General features: G+C 36.7%; 1 protein-coding gene across 2 annotated transcripts in view; it reads right to left on the bottom strand.

Moving 5' to 3' along the window:
- Positions 1-3,020: 3,020 nt before the first annotated feature.
- Positions 3,021-17,455, bottom strand: part of STRN (striatin) — a 104,461-nt gene continuing 90,026 nt past the window's right edge. For both annotated transcript variants that reach the window (XM_047782284.1, XM_047782285.1), the window contains 5 exons: positions 16,320-16,487; positions 14,004-14,144; positions 5,550-5,657; positions 4,423-4,509; positions 3,021-4,333 (listed from right to left, as the gene is read on the bottom strand). In XM_047782284.1, coding sequence (XP_047638240.1) covers positions 4,164-4,333; positions 4,423-4,509; positions 5,550-5,657; positions 14,004-14,144; positions 16,320-16,487 — 674 coding nt within the window. In that variant the 3' untranslated portion in view covers positions 3,021-4,163. The remainder of the gene's footprint in view (positions 4,334-4,422; positions 4,510-5,549; positions 5,658-14,003; positions 14,145-16,319; positions 16,488-17,455) is intronic.

Below are 17,455 nucleotides of genomic sequence, written 5' to 3'. Positions count from 1 at the left end.
AATCAAAGTAATTCTAAGCCTTTCAATCTGATTTGTGACATCTTTGTTCAATACAACTTAAATGACAAAGCCTGAGAAAAGCACCAACACAGATTTTTAAATTGCATCCAACCATTATTTTAGATGTCATAAAGATTTGCTTGAGTCAAAATGGCAGCAATGACAAAGAGGTAGATATGAAAGATGCCATTTAAATACTATTCTTAGGTGGAATTTTAACTAGTTCAGGTGTTTAATCTAAAAATAACTTTTACTAGTTTAACCTTCACATAAGAATTTCATGACATGCTCTTGTGTAAAGGGGAAATATATGAAGCACTAAAAAAGTGAGCCTTTAAAAATTACATTTACTTAGCCAACATTAATGAGATCCCATAATTGTGGTAAATCAGTAACTTTTCCTTTTACCTGAACTTGAATTATAATGAAAGAATAGTTATTTTCTTCTCTATTGAAATTTCTAGGAATTCACATTCAAAATTCTTGGAAAGTATTTATGGTGCTCAGAAGAGCACGAAGACAGCGCATGAAATGTCCCCTGAAGTCCTAGAAGTTGAACAGATACATTAAAAAGACACTGATGGTCACAAATCAGGACCTTTGTAGACTGGCAAGCATACACACAACACACATACACTCACACTCTCTCACACCCCTTCACCCAGAAAAAAACTCAATCCTCATCCTCACTGTAAGGCTGCATTTGCATTTTTTTTAAAGGCACCTCTCTTTCTCTAGCTATTGCCTTCTTGATGATATCTGTTTTGTCAAAAATCCTGAATGTTCAATGGAAATACTTCAGTACTGAGAATGGAATATTTTTCAATTCACATTTGAATAGCCAAGTTTTCTTACATTCAGATTTTAATAAACTAGAATGACAGTCTTTAAAACAAGCATGCTAGCCTATAATGAATATAGTATATACAGTAATTTAAACATTTAGAACTATATATTATACTGCAAAAGCAAACAGCACAATACTCATCATCATACTCATCATTACCTGCTGTGTACACTACCTCCAAAAATGAAAATACAAAACAGTAAAATGCACCTATGGTTTGTTTTATATATATATATATATATATATATATATATATATATATATATATATATATTCTATATATATTATATATATTCCTATAATATATATAATATATATTTATAAAATATACATACATTTTAGACATTTTCAAATAAATCTTCATCATTATCTCCAAAAGAAATTTATAGTAAGAATACTGAAGGAATGAAAGTCAGATAAACAAAAAATTTCTCACAAAGTTCATCATCAGTGATGCAGCTCAATTTCCCCCCTTTTAGTCATAACTAAATGATTATAAAAGCTAAATACTCTGCATAACTAATCATCTGTTTAATGGCAAAAGTTGCTAAACTTGTTCAATAGAAAAATACTGAAGGTCATTATATCACTTATGTTAAATATTTGTCTATTGTTTGAGTAGCAAATGAGCCCCATATGACAGCTGAGTTTTGAGAAGGGTGCTGCAAGCTCCCAGAGATGTATCCACAGCATATGAAAATGAGGCAGGGACCCACATCTCCTGCTGATTTTCATATTACTCCAATACATTTCATCCAAAATATTTACAAATAAAGCACTATGAAAGCATTTCAGTGAGTGTTTGAGTGTGGAATTTGTTCATTTTGCCAATTTTCATTGAATCTTTGATAGGCTGGGGGAAAAATCAGCACATGTATATGCTTCTCTCCGGCTGGAAGACAGCTTTGGCTCATTTCTAGGCTGAGATCCAAGCTGTGCTAGTGGAGAAGAATCTGTTTCTGGGTACAATCTCCAAGAGCACAGCACTGGCTTTCTAAGGAACTTTCAACAGTTCCATCACTTGCACTAGTCTACGTATCTCATGGTTATTTTCCACTCATTAACAGAAAAACTTCAACCATGAGGCATAAAACTCAGGCGAAGAGAGTGTCTTGGTTTTGAGACTTCCAGTGACATAAGTAAAGCAGGCACTGAAGACCTTGGAAGATAATTAAAGCAATAACTGGTAGAACAATAGCTTGTAGTCATCCACCATAAACATGCCAATTAAGGGCACCTGATTGGGATTTTCCAGTATCCTACAAATGTTTATGTCAGTGACATCTTTTATTTACTTTGCGAAGAATCAAAAGAGGACTTCACCAAACACAATGTGGAAATCTAAACCTGTGTGGTAATATAAATATTACCTGGTAGATCACATACAGGTCAATTCATTTGAATATACAAAGGCAACCCTTGAGCCCGCTGTTAACCAAAGCTCAAATGAAATGACAAAGGTAGCTGTGTCAAAATATTAACGCCTATCTATATATCACCCAGGCAAATTTAACATAGGTCTTCAAAGAAAATTTGCCTGTATGCTGCAGAATTCTAGAGGCAGATAAGCAGATATTTGAAAGAAAAACTGTCAATTAATATCTACACCATCACTGGAATACTTCTTCATGGAGTAGATGTATGTATCATTGGAAGTGCCACTGTTATGATAACGGGATATGTGGGCATAGGAATGTAGGAATTATATTAAAAGGTTAAAGTACTTATGGATACGAGTTTTTGTTTTTTTTTTAAGTCTGAGAGCCTATTAAAGATATACTGTGCTGGAAATTTGGGCATCACTTATTTCTAATTTCCAGATTGGTCTCTGACATTTGGGCAAACAAGAGGAGAATGTGAAGAGAGGTGAGACAGCTATAGGAATGAGGTCTACATACCAGGTCCAGAGAGGGGGGTCATGGAAATCCCAAGAGCTGACCATATGCAGACCATAAATAAAGTGAGCTCAGGGAACCTTGGTCCTTTAAGACATTGTTTTCCCCAGAAACAATATTGATTCACTGCCCATTAAAACATGTTGTGTATTCCAATTACATGCTGGAGGTGGGTTAGAGAAGGGGAAAGAGAGAAATCTTTAACCAATATTATACACCAAACTATTCCATCCAGACTTCCAAGAGGTTCTTCTTGGACATACGAATAGGGGAACTTCTAGGGTACAAAACATTTGCTTTATTTAGTACTTCTGCAAAAGCAGCTGCCTGAGGTTAACCATACCCTTTGGACTATTAAACCATAATAATTACAAACTATTTTTGGTAAGTGTCAGATAATTTGAATACAAGAGACAAAGAAGGAGTAGAGATCATGAGGCATGGTTATATAGGTTTTGACAGATGAGTACTCGTAAATAACTTTCAGCTTTTCAACCACTGAAAGGTAAGATTTCATTGATATGAAATAATCACTCTGGCACTATAAATATCACATGAATAGAGTGAATTTTAAAATTAATAGAAATTATTATAAAGATATGCCCTGCTTGCCCTTAAAAATAAACAGAATCTTAAACTTGAATAAGTTAAATCCTTTAGTAAAAGCAGACTCTATCAACTATTCTTCATAACAGTGAGTGTTTCTGATGCTAAACTTTAGAATGGTACCAAATCTATTTTCAAAAATGTAATACAATATAGAAATCTTCTTACAAACTAAATATTTGTTTAGCATTTCTGAGTAATAATATATTTAACATATTATTGCATTTCCCTTTTTCCTTCTAATAGGTAAAATGTTTTTTCAGGTGCTTTATATGAACAATTGAAAGGAGAGCTAAATTAAAAACTCATTTTAACACTGCCTGGTCATTATATACATGGGGGTTACTACAGCAGGTATGATAAAGACTATTGTTTTGACTACCTAATGTAACAAGATTTCTCAGGGGTGAACTAGGTCTAAGTTTCCATTCTTCCTCCACTCATTCCCAGCCATCAAGCTTTTTAATTATCCCTTATAATGTGCCCTATTTACTCAACAGGGACAAGCTAAATCTAGGTTCTTCGCTCAGGCCTGCCTAGCGAATTAGAACCACCTCAGAAATAAAAGCTCCTATTTTGGGAAAAATGTTAAAGTTTTCAGGCTTACAGATTCAGCTGAGCTTGCAGCAACCTGAACAAACCTTAGTTTTAGAAAACAGTAAACGAATTGCAAAACTATACTTTAACAAATGTTCTATGTGCTCCTTCAGCAGAACAAAAGGGCTGGATGGGTTAATTCTTGCCCTGGTCTTCTGTATCTCTTTTGTGCAGTTGATTATTTATAAAGAGCTAGAAGGTGAAGACGATGCATTGTGTCATACAAAGACTTTAGCCAGTGCATCAGCCCCAGCACTGGCTATATAGCATTTGGATGGGTGGAAAGCTACATCATGAATTGACTCTTCAAACTTCTTCCGATGCGCTGTAAACTCTTGGATACACGTCTTACTTTCTAGGTTCCATAAACGTATTGAACAGTCATGACCTATATCAAAAAAAAAAAAGAAATTAAAAGAAAAATCACATTAATATGAAAATGATAAGGATAAATAAATAATCCATAGTTGTACTTACTGCCAGACATCAAGTACAGGCCATTAGGATCAACTGCTAAACTTGTTACGGCTTCTAGGTGGGCTACCATCGAGTGGATCAGTTTGCCTTTGGAAAAAGAGATTGTTACTCTTTATTAATTGCTTTCCTCATCCTGAATACTAATGAGCTACCACATTGCACTGGCTTCTCTGGTAACCCCTCTCTGTCTAGTCTCTGCAGCAACAGCTTTTCTAACTGCCAGAACAACACAGGGCTCCCTCCCTGCTCTAGTCATGGCGATGATGAGAAACAAAAGCTCAAATTTCAGATATTTTTGTCTTTCAAATCACAATATGGAAGTCAGTAATTTGTTTTCCATTAGCTAGAACTCAGACATTGCATCCTTTAGCTATAGGCAAATTTCATGGAAAAACAGAGGAAATGACTGAGACAAAGCGAAAGGAACAGATAGAAAACCTGGCCACAATTCTGGTATATACAGAAAATGATTAAAAATAATAAGTTATTCACCAGTCACGCGAAGGAAAGTTAGCAAAAGTCAATACATTTACAAAACCAATAGTAAATATGGTTGCTAATACAGGGAGTTTTTCTCCCAACCAGCTCTTCACACATTTCCTTTAAACTAGCAAAATATAATCTAATAAAAATTGGGAAGTTCAAATCAATCAGTACCAAACAGTATTATAATACAGAAAAAATTAGCCCATGGAAAGAAAAAAAAAATCCAATGACTCAGGTTTTTCCATCTGCAACACTAAGGCTCTTCAAAAAATCAAACAATTTTGAACAAAATATACTGATCATGTGCCTCTACTCCCAACATGTTCCTATTTTTCCCCCAATATATATGCAGCAAGAGATCGTTTTATTGCTTTCTGAATAAATTTGTCACTGTGTTCCCAGTAAAAAGCTTGGCTCTATGGCCAAAATATAGCACCTATTTACCATTAAATAAACCAAGAAGATTCTACATGCCATCATGAAGACTAGTTTTTAGCAGATTTATTTGGAATAAAAAGAAACTGGTCCAGGAGAGGAACTGTGTTTCAGTGCCTATTCCCTGACTATAAAACCACTGACAGATACCAAAACTATAGTGGGGATTTTTTTTTTAATAAAAATCAATTTCAATGAATTCTTACCTGTATTGTTATCATAAAATTTGATGTGCCTGTCTTCATGAGCAGTGATGCTGATGGGAAGAGTGGGATGACTGATGACTCTATTTATTTGGCAGGAAGAGTTGGTTGCTAAAAAGTAAAAATTAAAGAGCAACACAAATTTGTCAAAGCTTACTATTTCTTCACACAAAAGAGAACTGAATATTCACCTAAGAGACTGGAAAAGTAAATGATGTGACTTTGTCTTTAGCTCATTTATTCCACAATCGTGTCCATAACCACAATGCTTATAAATGAGAATCACCTGAGCAAACACTTACTGATGAATCTAGAAAAATCTAGGAATTAGAATTTCCTTTTCCACCATCCACTATCTATGGATGCGACCTAGGGCTTAGCCTAGGGCCGCTGACATTTCTCATCCTACAGTGTTCTGTGATATTTCTGCTATTTTAATAAAATTCCATCATTACTTTCATGTAGATCATTCTCAGGTTTAAATCTCAGTTCTTTCTAGATATACAGCGCTTTATCACATGGTTATCATCTAAAGATAAACATGACAAAGACAGCTTCCTAACTCTTTAATCCTCTCTTTCTCATAACAGAAATGGTTATCATTAATAGTCTACCAATCTGGAATGTGAAAACAGCATCCTGACAGTTTTTTCTGTACACTTTTAAACAGTTTTGAAAGAGATCTTAACTACATGCACAATGAGATAGGCAAGTCATTAGGCCCATAACACAGTGAATGAACCGAGGTCCAGAAAACAGTTGTGACTTCCCCAAAATTATGGTGACAAAGCCAATACCCATTCTCATTTCTACCTCTCTTCCAACCAGATGACTCATGCCCATCAGATCACTGCCAAAACTGGTATCCCAAACAATCACAAGCTCCTCCTGGAAGCCTTTCATCAAACGGAAATCAATTATTAAGAACTTAAGTTTAAATAATGATATTTGTTAAGATACTTTTAAGGAAAAAAATCTACATAGAGATAACACCAATTTAAGATATGTCAAAGTTAAATAATTGTTATATCTTGGTCTAGGGAGAAGGAACGTCCTCATAAAGTACATTACTGGGACAACAGGCAAATCTGAGTAAAGAGTAACTCATACAGCAGCATTGATTCAATGCTAAATTTTCTGATTCTGATTATGTAATGTGCTGTCAGAGAACGTTCTTGTTCTTCAGAATTACGTGCTAAAGGATTTAGGGTGTATAGATATATGTCTCTTAAGTGGCTCCGAATTTTATTTTATTTTATTTTATGTAGTTATTTTTGCCTTTTTAGGGCCATACCTGTGGCATACAGAAGTTCCCAGGCTTTAGGGGTCAAAACAGAGCTACAGCTGCTGGCCTATGCCACCAGCCACAGCAACGCAGAATTCGAGCAACGTCTTCGACCTATACCACAGCCCACAGCAACGCCAGATCCTTAACCCACTAAGCAAGGCCAGGGATGGAACCCACATTCTCATGGATCTTAGTTGGGTTCATTACCACTGAGCCATGATGGGAACTCCCGAATTTTAAATTATACCCATGTACAGAGAAGGATAAAGTAAATGTGATGAATGTAGCAAAATGTAACAAACTGGTGATTCTGGGTGAAGGGTAGCCAGGAGTTCTTGTACTATTTTTGAAACTTTAATTTTAAAAATATTTCAAAAAATATAGATTTTTTAAAAAAATTTTAGATCTTAGAATAGGTATTATGGATTTATACTCATAAAACAGAAAATATAGCTATGCATAGCTAAAAATAACTCTAATATTAGTCTACTCTATCGGCTTTTCATGTGGTACCTAGAATTATGACATCTTAAAAGCTGAAGAAGAGTCTTTTTCCATTCTCACTGCAGGTGGCTACCTAGCCTGCTATCTAAGTGCACAACAAAAAGTGACTTTACCAAGCAGAGTAAGCTCTGGGTCAGTTATACTCAATTTAAATAGTTCTCAGCAAAGAGTTTAGATTCAAAATTCAGCCTATGGATATTTTTCCTCCAAAGATAACACACCATTGAACAATATTCTCTATAAGATCTAGCAGGAGAATAACAATAAAAAGGAAGACTTCAAGTAAAACATCCCATATATCATGAGAGACAAGTTTCTTAGAACAGCTTCAATTACTCTGAGATCTAGAAATAAGTATGAAAGAAATCAAATAATGGAAGAGGGCAAAAGAAAGTTCCTATTTAGTGGTACTTTTTAAGGACATTTCTCTACTTGGTGGTAAATACACAGGTAGGCAAAATGCAAAGAACACTAGAAATAAACTGAAGACCTATCTGCCATCTTTCTCACAATGAATTTAAAAGAATCCTCCAAATATTTATATTCAGCTTGCAACCCAGAAATGGTTTACTTTTTCACTCTTTTCACAAGTACACAATTCCTTGCTTCAACTACCTTTGATTTAATGACAGTCAAACTGCCACTGACAGCAATGAGAAGATAATTTATTCTGATTCTGACAACAAACATCTTTTATCCTCTTAAACTATGTGAAATACACTTTACCTTAAAACATGTTTGGTCTGAACTTTAATTTAGAAAAACACCTTCTAAACTCCAGAATGCAGTAACACAGTCAAATATAAACAGCTAAGGGGTTGTCATAGTAGAAAGGAATAAAAGACTTAATTTGTTTTATATAATTCTAAAGTAATCAAACTGGTAATTTAAGAAATGTCAGGACATATAACAAAAAAGAACTGTCATTTATTCCAATAATTTTCTTCGTTTAAAACATTCTTGGCAGTCTTCTTCAGAAAACGCTTCTAGAATGAGGCAAAAAGTCATATGACTTTACAGTCATACAGCTCGGGAGGAAAAATGGAATTGCCTAGTTCCATTTTTCTATCTCACCCACTAGACTTGAGATCTTATTAATTTGTAGCAGTCATTAAAAAAAAAATCAACATTTATGCTAAGGACACTCAAAGATGTGGCCTTAATCTCTGAAGCTAATTTCAAAAATGTTCACATCCTTCTTAACTTCACATTGGTTTTCCATTTTACTACTGTACCTTTAGGTCATATATTTCAGTATGATTTTAAATTTACTAAGAGTCTACACACGTACTTCTTGGCACAAAAAAAATTTCATTTTCCTATTTCATAATCTCAATTTTGACTTTTTTGTCTCTCTCTTTTAGATCCAAATAGTTCAAAGCTCCATTCAAACCTACCTCCCCAAATAACTCTCACAGGACACCAGAAGAAAACAAAAGACAAACAGATTAAGAAGAGAAAGTGAAGAAAGCCAAAAAGGAATAAAGGAATTTTTTGAGAGAAAAAGAGAAAAGGGAGAAGAGAAAGAACCACACACATTCAGACACATGTGCACACACACCACAGTAATTATTTTTAAAGCTAGTTTTCAGCTTAAAACAATAGTTTATATGTAGTTTTCTTTATCAATTGTAGTCTAAACTATTATTGTTTTAAGCCTAAAGATAGAGAATAACAGTCACCAAAAAAAAGCCCTCCCCCCAAAAAGATTCTATATCTTCTTTATAATCTGAGAAATTACTTATTTTCTGACTTCTTATATCCAATAAGAACCTTCAGATGTGGGATTCTGAGAGGCACAACTTGATCTATTTTCTAATCAGTACTGAGCTGTGTCAAATATAAACTTAAGCTGATTTTTTTTTTTTTTTCCTGCTTTTAGGCCACACCCAAGGCATATGGAAGTTCCTAGGCTAAGGGTCGAATCAGAGCTACAACTGCCAAACTACACCACAGCCACAGCAACGCCAGATCCAAGCCGAGTCTGCGACCTGCACCACAGCTTACAGCAATGCGGAATCCTTAACCCACTAACCAAGGTCAGGGATTGAACCGACATCCTCATGTATCCTAGTAGGGTTCGTTAACTGCTGAGCTACAAAGTTGATTTTTAAAATAAAATTATGAAGGAGGAGGGTCAAAAGAGAGGTGGAGGAGTAAAAGGTACAAACTATTATGTATAAAACAAGCTATAAGGATATATTGTACAACATGGAGAATATAGCCAATATTTTATAGTAACTATAAATGAAGTATAACCTTTAAAAATTGTGAATCATTACACTGCACACACTTGTAACTTATATAATATTGTACAACTATAAATTAAAAAATAAGATAAAGTTACAAGAAATGAAAAATAGATTTACTTTGTAGAGGCATATCTAGTTTTATTGTGCTTCACAGACACTGGATTTTTTTTTTTTTTTGATTAGACATGCACGTAATTTCTTTTTACATGTTTCCAATGCATGTGTAATAGATATTCATCATTTATCATAGAATTATGAATTCACTAAGTTTTTGATATACTGATAAGAGCATAAAATAATTCAAGTGTATAGACTGTTGAGTGAAGTAATAAGAAGTAAGGGTAGGAAAGAAAACTTAATACTAAAACCTCATTATTTGAAATGATCAGATGTGTACGGGAGTTCCCATTGTGGCTCAGCAAGTTACGAACCTGGCTAGTATTCACGAGGATAGGGGTTTGATCACTGGCCTTGCTCAGTGGGTTGGGGATCCTGCATTACCATGAGCTGTGGTGCAGCGTGCAGATGTGCCTTGGATCTGGCGTTGCTGCAGTGGATTTTTTTTTCTTTTTTTAAACAGATTGAAGGTTTGTGGCAACTCTGCATTTTAGCAAGTCTATTGGCGCCACTTTTCCAACAGAATCTGTTCACTTCATGTTTATGTCACATTTTGGTAATTCTTGCAACATTTCAAACTTTTCCATTATTATTATATTTGTTATGGTGATCTGTGATCCCTGATCTACAATGTTACTAATGTAATTTTTTGGGAGTCCCATGAAGTGCACCCATATAAGATGGTTAACCTGATAAATGCTGTGTGTTCTGACTACTCTACCAACCACCTGTTCCCCCAGCTTTCTCCCTTTCCTTGGGCTGCCTTAGTTTCTGAGACACTCAATATTGAAATTAGGCCAAGCAATAAACTTACAATGGACAAATGTTCAAATGAAAGGAAGAGTTGTACATCTCTGACTTTAAATCAAAAGCCAGAAATGATTAAGCTTAGTGCGGAAGGCATGTCAAAAGGAAAGGCTGAAAACTAGGCCACTTGTTCTGAACAGTTAGCCAAGTTGTGAATGAAAAGGAGCAGATCTTCGAATGCTACTCCAGTGAATGCACAAATGATAAGAAAGTGAAACAGTCTGGAGAACATTTTAGTGGTCTTGATTGAAGATCAAACTGGCCACGACATTCCCTTAAGCCAAAACCTAATCCAGGGCAAAGCCCTAACTCTCTTCAATTCTACGAAGGCTGGGAGAGATGAGAAAGCTGCAGAAGAAAAGTGTGAAGCTAGCAGAGACTGGTTCATGAGATTTAAGAAAAGAAGCCCTCTCCGTAACATCAAAGTGCAAGGTGAAGCAGCTAGTGTTTATATAGAAGCTGCACCAAGTTATCTAGAAATCTAGCTAAGATAATGGATAGAGGTGGCTACATTGAACAACAGATTTTCAATGTTTATGAAACAGCCTTCTATCGGAAAAAGGTGCCATCTAGGACTTTCATAACTAGAGGAAAGTCAATGCTGGCTTCAAAGTCTCAGAGGACAGGCTGATTATCTTGTTAGGGCTAATGCAGCTGGTGACTTTAAGCTTAAGCCAATGTTCATTTAGCATTCTGAAAATCCTAGGGCCCTTAAGAATTAGGCTAAATCTACTTTGTCTATACTCTGTAAAAGGAACAACAAAGCCTGGATGACAGCATATCTGTTTATAACATAGTTTACCAGATATTATGTCCACTCTTGAGAAGTACTGCTCAGAAAAAAAGATTCCTTTCAAAATATTACTGTTTGTTGACAATGCACCTTGTAACCCAAGAGCTCTGATGAGGATGTATGAGATTCATGTTTTCATGCCTGCTAACACAACCTCCATTCAGCAGCCCATGGATCAAGGAGTAATTTCGACTTTCAAGTTTTATTATTTAAGAAAAGCATTTCATAAGGCTACAGCTGCAGCTGCCATAGATAGTGACTCTTCCAATGGATCTGGGCAAAGTCAACTGAAAACCTTCTGGAAAGGATTCACCCTTCTAGATGCCATTAAGAACATTTGTGGATGGAGTTCCTGTCGTGGCTCAGTGGTTAACGAATCTGACGAGGAACCATGAGGTTGCAGGTTCGATCCCTGGCCTTGCTCAGTGGGTTAAGGATCCGGTGTTGCCATGAGCCATGGTGTGAGTTGCAGACATGGCTTGGTTCCCACGTTGCTGTGGCTGTGGGGTAGGCTGGTGGCTACAGCTCCGATTAGACCCCTAGCCTGGGAGCCTCCATATGCCGCAGGAGCGGCCCAAGAAATGGTAAAAAGAAAAAAAAAAAGAGTATTTGTGGTTCACGGGAAGAGGTCAAAATGCCAACATGAACAAGAGTTTGGAATATGCTAGTTCTAGCCCTCATGGATGACCTTGAGGTGTTCAAGATTTCAGTGAAGGAAGTAACTGCATTACAGTGAAATACCAAGAGAACTGGAATTAGAAGTAGAGCTTGCTTTAGAAAAAGAAGAAGGAGAGAGCCTGAAGATGTGACTGACTTGCTGTAATCCCATGATAAAACTTGAACAGATAAGGAATTGCTTCTTATGGATGAGCAAAGAAAGTGGTTCTTTGAGATGGAACCTACTCCTGGTGAGGATGCTGTGAAGATTGAAGTGACAATAATAAAAGATTATTACATAATTACATAAGTCTTGTTGATCAAGCAGTGGCAGGGTTTGAGAAGAACGACTCACAGTTTGAAACACGATCTACTGTGGGTAAAAATGCTATCAAACTTCAATGCATACCACAGAGAAGTTGTTTGTGAAAGGAAAAGTCAATTGATGTGGCAAACTTTACTTGTCTTAAGAAATTGACACTGTCACCCCAACCTTCAGCAACTACTACTCTGATCAGTCAGCAGCCATCAGCATCGAGTCAAGACCCTCAGCCAGAAAAGATTACAACTCGCAGAAGGCTTGAATAATAGTATTTTGTTGTGGTTGTGGTTGTGGTTGTGGTTGTTGTTGCTATTTCTTGGGCCGCTCCCGCGGCATATGGAGGTTCCCAGGCCAGGGGTTGAATCGGAGCTGTAGCCACCGGCCTACGCCAGAGCCACAGCAACGCGGGATCTGAGCCGCGTCTGCAATCTACACCACAGCTCACGGCAACGCCGGACCGTTAACCCACTGAGCAAGGGCAGGGACCGAACCTGCAACCTCATGGTTCCTAGTCGGATTCGTTAACCACTGCGCCACGACGGGAACTCCGATAATAGTATTTTTTAGCAGTAAAGTGTTTTTCTGTTGTTGTTGTCTTTTTTTTTTTTTTTTTTTTGCCATTTCTTGGGCCGCTCCCGCAGCATATGGAGGTTCCCAGGCTAGGGGTCGAATCGGAGCTGTAACCACCGGCCTACACCAGAGGCACAGTAACGCGGGATCCGAGCTGCATCTGCGACCTACACCACAGCTCACGGCAACGCCAGATCCTTAACCCACTGAGCAAGGCCAGGAACCAAACCCGCAACCTTATGGTTCCTAGTCGGATTCGTTAACCACTGAGCCACGATGGGAACTCCTGTTGTTTTTTTTTTTTTAATGTCCGCACACACTGCATATGGAAGTTCCCAGGCTAGGGGTCGAATCAGAGCTACAGCTGCCAGACTATGCCACAGCTATAGCAATGAGGGATCCAAGCCACGTCTGCAACTTACACCAAAGTTCACCACAATGCTAGATTCCCAACCAACTGAGCAAGGTCAGGGATCGAACTTGCATCCTCAAGGATACTAGTGAGATGTGTTTCCACTGTGCCAGAAGGGAACTCCCAGCAATGCAGTATTTTTAAATTAAAGTGTATATACATTTTTTTAGACATAATGCTGCTACATCCTTAATAGTCTATAGCATAATGTAAACAAAACTTTTATATGCACTGGGAAACCAAAACTTTGTGTGACTCACTTCATCACAATATTCACTTTATTGTGGCGAACTGTTTGTTTTCTGGCTGCTCCTGCAGCATGTAGAAGTTCCTGAGTTGGGGATCGAACCCCCATAACAGCAGCAACCCAAGCCACTGCAGTGACAATGCCAGACCCTTAACCCGCTGTGCCACAAGCGAATTCCTACTGCAGTGGTCTAAAACCAAACCCACAATAACTCCAAGATATGCCTGTATTCAGAATATTATTTTCTTCAAATAGAATTGAAAACTAAATATCTGGTATAAAATTAAACATAAGTGTGAATAAATTTAACCTAAAGTCTTAAAATCAACTGTGAATCACATTTACTTCTAAGTAACTGTACTGTATGATTTTAAGGCAGAACATTTTATACTGATAAGCATTTTTCATAGTTTACTCTAGTAGTTATAATTTTGATCAAGTTTAAAAAATTGATCCAAACACAGACTAGTTAAAATTGGTATACGTACTCGAATCCAGGTTGGATTCTAAGGTGAGAATACGCTGTTGTGTTTCCATGTTAAAGATGCTTGTGTATCCTTTGCTGAATGATGCTACCATATGGCTCGGGTCACTGCTCACTAGATCCACCGAGGCAGGGATTCCCAATTCTAAGAGTCAGAGTATTCAAAGAGAAAGGCAGTTAGAGTGTCTACTTGACAATGTGCTTAAAATATAGCTAAGCTGTAGTATGATTTCCTTAAAACATAAATAAGGCTTGATATTAGAATAAGAATGAGCTCACAGCCACTCAATAGACATTGTTTCTTTTGTTACTTTTAGTCCTAGTCTATTTTATTATCCTTACTTGTTTATCACATCTTCTAACAGTCACCTAGCTATTGTATTCATTGAATCCATGACTTTATTCAAAAATAAATGGAAAGCATGTATGGACATAAGTTTTTCTGTTTCCACCTCAAATAACCTAAGGTTTAGAGTGGCATCACCAGAATTCTTCATTTTTAAAAGCCCATCTCTTACTAGGAATTCAAAATCATTAAAAATGTAGACTATAAAAGGTAAGATTTTAAATTTTTATTGGTAGAGTCATGCAAATATCATACAGGCAACTCATCAAAACCTAGACACGTTATGGTAGCTCAAGAATAAAGAAAGTATTTCTATTTATCATCTAGAATAAGGTAAAACTCGGTGAAAACTTCGAATTTATTTATAAACATAAAAAATTATATGTAGATGAGAATATGATCTGATTTTTCCATCTGATTCAAAATCTAAGTAAAGCAAGCTAACAGTGCAAGTATATATATTCCAAAAAAATACATTAAATGGCCAATGAACACACAAAAAGTTGTCAAAATAAGCCACCAAAGAAATACAAATTAAAATCACAATGAAATACTACTACAAACCTACCAAAATGGCTAAAATTAAATACACTCTAAACACTAAAATGTTTATAATTAAGAATTTAGAACAACTAGAATTCTCATACATTGCTGTCAGTGGTGTAACATGGCATAACCACTCTTGAAAAGTTTGGCAATTTCACATAAAGTTATGCATACAATTCTACTTCTAAAGCCCAGTGATTCTAATTCCAGGTCTTTACCTATCTGCGATTAAAAAAAAAAAAAAAAAGATACGAACATTCATAGCTGTTCATAACAGTAAAAAACTGGAAACAACCCAAATATCCATCAAGAGGTAAATGATAAACAATGGTTTAAGGAAATACTTATTATTAAACAATAAAAATATATTACTGGAGCTCCTGTGGTGGCTCAGCAGTAACAAACCTGACTAGTATCCATGAGGATGTGGGTTCAATCCTTGGTCTCACTCAGTGGATTTCCATGAGCTGTGGTATAGGTCACAGACACAGGTTGGATCCTGCGTTGCTGTAGCTCTGACAAAAGCCAGCAGCTGCATCTCTAAATCAATCCCTAGCCTGGGAACTACCATATGCCACAGGTGCAGCCATAAAAAGACAATAAATAAGAACACAGGAGTTCCCGCTATGGCTCAGTGGTTAACAAATCCGATTAGGAACCATGAGGTTGCGGGTTCGGTCCCTGGCCTTGCTCAGTGGGTTAAGGATCCGGTGTTGCCATGGGCTGTGGTGTAGGTTGCAGACGCAGCTTGGATCCGGAGTTGCTGTGGCTCTGGTGTAGGCCGGTGGCTACAGCTCCGATTCGACCCCTAGCCTGGGAACCTCCATATGCTGCGGGAGCGGCCCAAGAAATGGCAAAAAGACACACACAAAAAAACATAAATAAGTAAGATTATTACAATATGGATAAAACACAACAATGTTATAGTGAGAGTGAAAGAAACATCAGATACAAAAATAGTTGCACTGTATGATTTCATTTATGTGAGGTTTTAGAATAGACAAAACTCTTTTATAATGAAAGAAATCACAACAGTGGGTACCTCTAGTTGGGAATGAGGAAAAGGGATTGATTGGGAAGAACACAAGGAAACACTGGGGTAGTGAAGGAAATATTCAATATTTTGAAAAAAGCAAGAGTTTTATGCATTTGTCAAACTCATTAAAATGTATGCTTAAAATATTTTTTTACTGTATATAAATTACATCTCAATTTTTTAAATTTTTAAAAAAGCTGTCTCATCAAACAATATACTTTTTAAACCTATACATACTAAGTTGGAAATTCAAACAAATATATTTTCATTGCTTAAAAAAAAACCCTTCACTTTAAATTTAAACAGCAAGAATTTATAAATCATTTATTCGTTTCTTTTTAGAATAAGGCGTTTATAAAAGACTCAGTAAAATAATGGAAAAAAGTATGTACCTTGATTATCATTAAATACACTCAGGGCTGGAGCAACCTCAGTTGTATTCCATAAACGGAGAGTGCCATCTGCTGAACAGGACAACAAACGCTGGTGTGCTGCGCTGTAAGCCAAACCCCAGACTGCATCGGTGTGGCCTAGGAGAGGGCCTCTTAAAACAGAAGGATCTATACACAAGAGCAAGAATGCAGGAGAAAAAAGCACAAATCATAAAGGTACTTACATTCCAAAGAAAAGTAAAACATACAAACATTCTTCTGAAATGCAGCAGAATCAGGCTTGGAAATATACAAATGTTGGGTTTAAAATTTAGAAGTACCTATCTGTCTTCTTTTAAAAAGTAGGTTATTTCCTTCTCCCTCCTTTTTTCTTTCCATTTGTCTAGATTTTTTAAAAAGCATGTTAACACAAACCGTTTGAACTTAATCTACCCTCAGAGAATCCACAACTCCTATTCCCTGAGGAAGTGGACAGAAACCCTTTCCCTCCTCTGAGCCCTTCCACACTTTGCTACACTCCTTCTGACCACTTGTGCTGTGAATGGCAGCCATTTCTGGCAGCAACAGGCCTCTGACAATCACAATGGACATGAACTGAGATCCACAGGAATCCCCAAATTCTCAAACAGCAAGAGGTGACATATAAATAATGTGCATATAGTGGGGGGGGGGGGGCAAACGGGGGGTTGCTTATGGCTGTTTCATGATAAAATCCAATCTACAACTTTAATTTTTAATCCTCACAGTGACTCCATGAAGTGGTACTTTCAAGACGGCTCACAGATGTCAAGTTTAAAATGTTGGTGGTGTTCTCTGTCCTACATCCTCTCTCAGTCATACCATAAAATATTTATTAGAGACACACTGTGTATTAGGCTAGATGCAGGGGCCATGTAGATAATTAATACACAATACCACCTTTGTCCGTGTTAAATACAACAGTGACAGATGACAGCTCCCATGAAGAGTGATTGGGAGGAATGAAAGCTTCTTGGAGAGAATGATGCCTAGAGCATACAGGTGTTGGCCAAAGAAAAGGAAAGACTCCTGACAGAGCAGGCAGCACGTACAAAATCACAGAAAGAAAAATAATATGCTATTTGAGGAAATTTATAAGAAACTCATTATTACCAGAC

This window comes from Phacochoerus africanus, chromosome 5 (assembly GCF_016906955.1).
Source record: "Phacochoerus africanus isolate WHEZ1 chromosome 5, ROS_Pafr_v1, whole genome shotgun sequence".
NCBI classification, from domain to species: Eukaryota; Metazoa; Chordata; class Mammalia; order Artiodactyla; family Suidae; genus Phacochoerus; species Phacochoerus africanus.
Note: the sequence above shows the minus strand (reverse complement) of the source record. Positions and strands in the feature narration are given on the sequence as shown.